We start from the raw sequence: 7,774 nt of genomic DNA, 5'->3' as shown, positions 1-7,774 counted from the left end.
TCGTGGTTAACTTAACATGGTTTGGTTTATAAACCAACCTGGGTTAATATGGTTTATAAACCAACCGTGGGTAACTTAACATGGTTTGGTTAATATGGTTTATAAACCAACCGTGGTTAAAATTCTCATGTTAGTTGGTGTTTTATTTCTTTTCAGAGGACGAGACCGTTGGGAACCTACCACGTGCCCTCCTGTGTGGCCACATCTTCTGCACAGGCTGTCTTCACTCCCTGGAGGTGGACAACGTCATCCCGTGTCCAGAATGCAAGGTACTACTACTACTACTAATAACTTTATTTGTATAGCGCTTGTCCTGCAAACGTTGCAGCTCAAAGTGCTTTAATCATTATATAATCTTACTTTAATTATTTAGTCATTTAAAGGCAATATTAAAAAGATGGGTTTTTAGTCTTGACTTGAACATGTGTGCTGAGGTTGCATCCCTAATGTAAACTGGCAGTGCATTCCACAATCTGGGTGCATAACATGAGAATGCAGCCACACCAAACCTCTTTTCTTGTACATGTGGTACACAGAGAAAACCAGCGTCAGATGCTACAGTTGAGTGTGTGTGAATGAATGGTTTAAAGTCACTAACTACAGTGTCAAGTCTGCTAGCTACAGTGGTAAGTTATTATTATACTGCTAGCTACAGTGGTAAGTTATTATTATACTGCTAGCTACAGTGGTAAGTTATTATTATACTGCTAGCTAGCTGTGGGACTCCAGTGACAGAAGTGATTTTTCATTCGGTTCACAACAAGATGAACTCCATCAGAAGGTGGGATTTTGTTGTTTGTTGTCAAATTCTGCTCATGAAACATTAAAACCAGTCATGTACAATTGAATATAGATGATATCTAAAGCAAAGCACAACGTAATCAATAATTGTGCTTTTTAAGCAGGTGAGAGCAAAAGTCAAAGCTGTACATTTTAGGTTTTTTCAAGTTTCAAGTTGTACAGTACACATCTTAGGAAATTCCCTCTCTTCCTATGCATTATTTCATTAAATATTCCTCAATCAGAACTCGTAAAACAAAACTGACAAGATACAGTGCATAATAATCCTGATAAAACAGTGATAATGTTAATTTGTTGGTGTTCATCTCTTTAGGATCCAGCCCTTTCGTGCTAGAAGGCAAAACATTTTTGAGGACAGAGCACAAGGGGAAGTCTTGTATCGGACGATAGACATGCAAGAACTTGTGATAACCGCAACAGTCATGACCATTATAATCACTGTGCTGTGGTATGTGTGGGCACAGGAGCTCTGCTATCTTTGACTAACTCCAGATACACAGTAGAAATCGGAGGACCTAAACTGTGAAGACGGAAATTAAGCCAGTGATGGATGACGATGATGATGATGAAGAACAGTGCCTGCCTCACAAGGGCCGCCATTTCCTGTGAGTCTCCGGGAGAGAAGACTATTTCCCTGAAAAAACCTGAGTCAAAGAATCTATTTCAAATGCTATGATAAAAGAACACTGTAAATGAAATATGAATGTAAGTGACATTTTAATTTAAACCCCAGAGATTTAAGCTGTCAGTGTGTTGCTTATTCATAACATTCATTATATTTCAGCTAGTTGATGGGTTTCAGTTGAAGCCCTTTTGATTTCACCAGAATATTCTGCGTTATAAATCTAGACGTATGCTTTGCTCTCCAATCCTCCTTGATGACTGTTGATGAATAGCCTGTGGCGCTGCCGTGTCTCAGTCCCAATGGAGAGGTCTGTTTTTCATCACTGCCCAGGATTCAGAGTGCTGTCACACTCTCACAGGTCTTTCAGCCTTACAGCTCCCCAAAATAACTTCTACACACGTCAAAATAAGTGAAGTCATGGAGATTTACCATCTGGGCCCGCAGTGCTGGTAAAACATGTTTCATCACTTTACAGAATGGTCCTCAAAAGCTTTTTCCACACCAGTCACTTTCTAAATACATTAGAGGGAAACAGTGCAAATGATGGTGCAAATGAACAGTCTTGTCAAAAAATACAAACCCATTTATTCATTCATTTCAAATTGAGCTAAGTGCCGTGACACTGCTTGTATTGTAACACGCACATAGAGAGAGAGCTGGAGAAAAGTACAGAACACATCAAATATGAGCAGTTATAGGTGCTTTCTATTGCTAAGCTACATAATATCTTTGGTTGCCATCCTGCAAATGACAGCATCCAGCAGATCCTCTTCCTGGGGTGTGACCTTGTAGAGCTGGAGAAAGAAAAGATCAAAAGATCAAATGCTGTGTGTCAGTGCTAGTCAGGGACAACATACTGCACACAAGATGTCATCCAGGGCTTAAGAATGAAGGCTAATTCTAGAGTCTAGACACAACAGGGACAGTGAGATTATAAGACAAACCTTCCGTATCTTGGGAGCGTCACTCAGCGTAGAAATGTGTTCGACTGGAATCTGTTGGCCATCCACTCTGGTCATGACATCGACCACATGCTGTGTCTCCTCTTTGAGGTGAACCAGAACTATGTGGACAGCAGTGTCACTGTCTGACATCCCAAACCGCTTGAATGCCTCTGAAATCTAAAGAAAAACGAAGACATAACCCTGTGATAATATGCTAAATATAAAATAGACCACCATTTATAGGTCAGCTCCTGGAACAGTTACTCACATTATTCGTGGGTGAAAGGTTGAAGATGATTTCTGAATACAAGCTCCTCGTTTTCATTTTGTTCATCTTCTGTAAGTGAACTGCCTTGTTCGCCGCCACGAGCACTTGGAAGGGGTTCACTATCTGTTCAGAAAACAGTCACAGTGATCACTGAAGACAGAGAGCTAGCGGACCAACTTCAGGATCAAAAGGAGTTGTTTACCATTTCAAGAATGACGAATCGTGCTTACCATAGTTGGGTTGATCAACGCACAACGGATCTGTCCTTCCATGGCATTTTTTCTCAACTCTGCGGCGTTTTTAACATCTTTGAATAACAACTGAGTCACTGTATACTCAGGAAAGAGTTCCAATTCATCCGTTAAATGCATGTCTGAAGAAAAACCAACGAACACGGTATGTACTAAGGTATGGAACTGATTGAGAATGTTTCAGACCATCTCACATGTGCAACATAGAATCCAAAGGGGAACAATAACAAGGGAACACAACAGCGCATTGGAAGCGTTCCCCTTGTATGTGATAAAGAAAACAGTTTATTTATCTATACTTCATCAAAGAATGTGTTCTAAATAACCAATATACTATGAATATACATTATTTGAAATAAATGCATCGATATAAGTCTCTAACTTGTTTGGTAAGTTATAGGAACAGATGTGTCTATAGTAAGCTTCCTTGGGGAGCGTTTATCACACACGGACCAGCCAAGCTGTCAAAAACCTAAACGCTTCCGGTTATGGGGAAAAGATCCGCCCATCTCTTCGTAAGCGAACCTTATTCGAATGTCGCCTTTTTCGTTAGTATGTAACTCCTAAATTTCGTTGTTTGGTACCTGTACTGTAGCAATGACAAATAAAGTCCATTCCAACTTAATGTATTATGTAGTGTGTGTCATATAGCACAAAACTGGAGTTATATTCACAGCTTTTTTGGGGGTCCGAAATTCGTAGTTGGAGATGGAGAGATTCGAAGGGTATATTTTCACTGCTCTCTGCAGCACCAACTTTTTGATTTCATGTCTCCTGTTCTCCAAAATCACCCGAGAGCAAAGGGAGCCCTACATGGACGAGATCTTCCATGTCCCACAAGCTCAGAAATACTGCTACGGGAAATTCAACGAGGTATGTCTTGCTTGTTTCCCCCTTGTTTGCTTGTCGGATTAACAACACAGCCAGCTCGCCTAGTCAGAAATAGCGCGACAGATTGCTGCCGACGTTTGAACCTGAAACTAAGCCACATTTAGAGATCAGCCTACTACACAATTAGCGTGGATCAGTGTCTCTGAAAGCATTGTATGTCTACCCAGCTAGCCAGCTAACCCAGATGGCAGCAGCTGTTGTAGTAGTATGCCAGCACACATAGCTCTGACAGTATTAACACTATACATGTTATGAATATCACAATACATCTTAAAGCATTTAAGCTCATTTCTCCCATTGCCTCCACTCTGATGCTACAGTGGGACCCGATGATTACCACTCTCCCAGGACTGTACCTGGCGTCTGTGGGAGTGATCAAACCAGTGGTGTGGCTGGCCAACCTGACAGGGAAGGTGGTGTGTTCCACCGCCATGCTGCGCTTCATCAACCTGCTCTTCAACGGTGGCAACCTCTACCTGCTCTATCTCATCATCTGCAAGCTCCACCTCAAGGACAAGGTAACGGTTTTATGGTGTAATTTACTTCATCGTACAATTTAATATGTTCAATATATAATCATTTCAATAATTCAACTCCTTAGGACAATTAGATTGGCAGTCATCGTTATGTAGATGGAATAACCAACGTTTTTTGTTGTTGTTGTTAAGTAATCAAATGACATCACAAGTATTATATTCTTCTTAGTAGGCTAATAACAACAACAACAACAACCACCATGTTCTCTCTTCCAGACCAAGACTGCCTCCCGCAGAGTGCTCTCCGCCTTGTCCCTGTCCACATTCCCTGTGCTCTACTTCTTCAACTTCCTCTACTACACCGATGCCGGATCTACTTTCTTCATCCTCTTCACGTACCTCATGACCCTGCACGGCTGCCACAAAGCCTCGGCACTCCTGGGAGTCTTCGCCGTCTTCTTCCGCCAGACCAACATCATCTGGGTGGCGTTCAGCGCGGGCACGGTGGTGGCCAGCAAGATGGACGAGACGTGGAGGACGGAGCAGTCCAAGAAGAAGGACGACAAGTCGCCCTCTCAGATCCCCCTCTCCGTCGGCGGAGCGAAGAGGGTGGTCCGCTTCCTGCTGGAGTTCGTGACGGCGGCCGGTCACGTCAAGGCCGTGCTGCTGGTGGCCTGGCCGTACGCGCTGGTGGCCGTCGGCTTCGCGGCGTTCGTCCTGCTGAACGACGGGATCGTGGTCGGGGACAGGACCAGTCACGAGGCCTGCCTCAACTTCCCGCAGCTCTTCTACTTCTTCTCCTTCGCCTTCTTCTTCTCCCTCCCCACCTCCCTGTGCTACCACCGGCTCGTCCGCTTCCTGCACACCCTGAAGAGGCAGCCGCTGTTCTACTTCTTGGTCACCGGCCTCTGCCTGCTGCTGGTGTGGAAGTTCACCTTCGTCCACAAGTACCTCCTGGCTGACAACCGCCACTTCCCCTTCTACGTGTGGAAGAGGGTGTTCCAGAGGCACGAGCACGTGCGCTTCCTCCTCGTGCCGGCGTACGTGTTTGCGGCGTGGAGCTTCCTGGACAGTCTCAAGTCCCGGTCTCTGTTCTGGAACCTGGCGTTCCTGCTGTGTCTGGTCGCCGCCACGGTTCCCCAGAAGCTGCTGGAGTTCAGGTACTTCATCGTGCCGTACCTGCTGTACCGCGTGCACATGCCCCTGCCCTCCCTGAACAGACTGATCCTGGAGTTCCTGCTCTACACGGCCGTCAACGCCGCCACCCTCTACATCTTCATCCACAACACTTTCAACTGGCCCAACAGCACGGCCACACAGAGGTTTATGTGGTAAAAACCAAACGAACCCTCTCGGTAGGGATTCCAGTCACGCTTGACCTTAAGTTGCTGTTATACCTGTGTAGTGACGCTGTGGTTGCACCAGTGACAACATTGTATGAAGTGATCTAGGAGGCTTATTGCTATGATATGACATATTTATGAGGTGTTGATGTAAAGTGTTAGTCAAATCTAGCCTACACCTTTTCTAATGAGAAATGATGAGAAATCCAAATGAAGACTACTTTTAAGACTGTTTATTTACATGTGTGAACTGTAAATAATGTATGAAGAGACCAAATATGAAAACAGCCATATGATTAAGCAGGGATCTGTGTATTTTTACTGTATGGTTTTATAAACATCATTTGATTTTTGCTAATGAAGAACATTCTTGATCATCTTTATCTCTGTTGTAGAGTTAGACGTGTTCTTTTTAAAAAATATTAATAATAATGGAAAGAAATAATGGCTAGATCAGTCACTTTGGTAACTTGTCAATGGAACATTCAACGTGTTACAGTATACTACAGTGGATTTTAATCGGTTAATTAGTTTGATTACACAACAGGATTTCGATCTTGCCTTTTGTTTTATTTCCCTGTTGATCACTTTGTGTTTGTGGTTTTGCTTGTGGTAGACCTCAGAATAAACAATCCCTTTCTGTAAATCCTCCTTCTCAATTTCTCATGTCAATGATCAAAAGATAAACAGTTTAGTATCTGTATACCATAAGTAGGTTACTCACAAGTAATGTGTACGGTACATTAGCCTCAGAAATGTGTACTTGATAAGAATTTGAATGGTTTTTATTGTATTTTTTTGTCTACCTGCACTTAGCTGTCCACATATAATTTAATGATATGTGTCTGCTTTGCCCAATGCTGAACATATCCCATAGTAGTGCAATAAAAAAAATACCTGCAGCGACACCAGTCTCATGTCAACCTCGACTTTTCTTAATTCTCGTTGAGTTCGACGAGACGCTGACTGACTTTTACAGTTCTTCCTGTCCTCCACTAGATGGCGCTACAACACAACGACGAAACAATTCAAATAGAATCCTGCAAGATGATGATTCGAAGTTACAATGTAAATTGTTAACATTACTTTGCTAGAAGGTAATCTTTTCTTCCTCAAACTTAAACTGCAACTGAAGCACAGCCATTGTTAAATGTAATAGAAAATCACTACAGGAGTGAGACATAGAAGTGGTTAATCATGCCTACTGTAGGCTAAATGACGTATTGATTGCTTTGTTACCGGGGTATTATAAAGTGCTTCAGACAGCACTCATGACAAAAGAGTCATCATGAATGCTCTCTCCATAACCCATGCCATTAAATTCATGAGTTCACACTTGTGTTTACAAGAGAGGTTTCAAATGAGTAGTGATATAGCACGATAGTGTGTGAGTATACGTATGTGTGTGTGTGTATGTGTGTGTGTCAGAGAGAGAGATTACGTCATACTGTTTTGATTGCACTATTCATGAAAAGGTCCCCCACTGACACCAAGAAGCATGGGAACAGTCTAGCCCATCATGTTTGGAGGTGTTCATGCTTTTATGACGGTCCTGATTGGAATGACACGGAGAGGAAGCTGTGTATCTAATGATGGATTGTGACAGTCCAGGGACAGATCGGAGAAATTGTGCATACACACATGTGCACACGCACACGCACACTCACGCACGCACACACACACACACACACACACACACACACACACACACACACACACACATACACACACACACACACACACACACTCACTCACTCACTCACTCACAAAGGCAATTTGCATTCGTTATCATTCGTTCCAGGCTCTAATGCTTGTATTACTGGGTCTGTGAAACTAATTTAAAAATTGGAGCAGAAAGAAAAGAAAAGAGGCCTGTTGCCTCGAGGACGTTGGGACAAAGCTGACACTGAAAAGCTTTTCTTGGATGTTAGTTAACTTCATAATGTAATCAGGAGCCGTGCGTTAATTGCTCGTTCATGCTCTAAATAATAGTTGCTATGAAAGCTGCAAATAATAAGCTGAGAGCGAGGACGTCGAGGAGGAAGGAAGGGGGGAAGAAAGATTCCGTCGCCGTGACAACTTAACTTAAATTAACCTGGCCCAGATAACAGCATGCGGTTGATTGGCACCTGCCACGAGTCTTTAACGCTATACGGCCCCAAGGGCAAAAACAAA

General features: G+C 43.1%; 2 protein-coding genes across 2 annotated transcripts; one reads left to right on the top strand and one right to left on the bottom strand.

Annotated features, from left to right (window-relative positions):
• Window positions 1-2,033: 2,033 nt before the first annotated feature.
• tprkb (Tp53rk binding protein) lies at window positions 2,034-3,087 on the bottom strand. The gene is made up of 4 exons (XM_080538720.1): window positions 2,869-3,087; window positions 2,639-2,761; window positions 2,371-2,547; window positions 2,034-2,220 (listed from the first exon to the last, which is right to left on the bottom strand). The coding sequence occupies exons 1-4, from the start codon at window positions 3,007-3,009 to the stop codon at window positions 2,143-2,145; spliced, it is 519 nt and encodes a 172-aa protein (XP_080394846.1). The 5' UTR covers window positions 3,010-3,087; the 3' UTR covers window positions 2,034-2,142.
• Window positions 3,088-3,399: 312 nt separating this feature from the next.
• On the top strand, window positions 3,400-6,415 carry alg10 (ALG10 alpha-1,2-mannosyltransferase). The gene is made up of 3 exons (XM_080537540.1): window positions 3,400-3,762; window positions 4,101-4,298; window positions 4,533-6,415. Exons 1-3 carry the CDS (start codon window positions 3,598-3,600, stop codon window positions 5,589-5,591), a joined length of 1,422 nt encoding a protein of 473 aa, XP_080393666.1. The 5' UTR covers window positions 3,400-3,597; the 3' UTR covers window positions 5,592-6,415.
• The last annotated feature ends 1,359 nt before the right edge of the window (window positions 6,416-7,774 follow it).

Source organism: Nansenia antarctica (genome assembly GCF_963989245.1).
Source record: "Nansenia antarctica genome assembly, chromosome: 8".
NCBI classification, from domain to species: domain Eukaryota; kingdom Metazoa; phylum Chordata; class Actinopteri; order Argentiniformes; family Microstomatidae; genus Nansenia; species Nansenia antarctica.
Note: the sequence above shows the minus strand (reverse complement) of the source record. Positions and strands in the feature narration are given on the sequence as shown.

Coding starts and splice junctions, on each gene's coding strand:
- tprkb (XM_080538720.1), bottom strand. CDS start 3,009: ATGCATTTAACGGATGAATTGGAACTCTTTCCTGAGTATACAGTGACT. Junction 2,762..2,868: donor CGTTGATCAACCCAACTATG/GTAAGCACGATT, acceptor TTTTCTGAACAG/ATAGTGAACCCCTTCCAAGT. Junction 2,221..2,370: donor ACGCTCCCAAGATACGGAAG/GTTTGTCTTATA, acceptor TTCTTTCTCCAG/CTCTACAAGGTCACACCCCA.
- alg10 (XM_080537540.1), top strand. CDS start 3,598: ATGGAGAGATTCGAAGGGTATATTTTCACTGCTCTCTGCAGCACCAAC. Junction 3,763..4,100: donor GCTACGGGAAATTCAACGAG/GTATGTCTTGCT, acceptor CTGATGCTACAG/TGGGACCCGATGATTACCAC. Junction 4,299..4,532: donor AGCTCCACCTCAAGGACAAG/GTAACGGTTTTA, acceptor TCTCTCTTCCAG/ACCAAGACTGCCTCCCGCAG.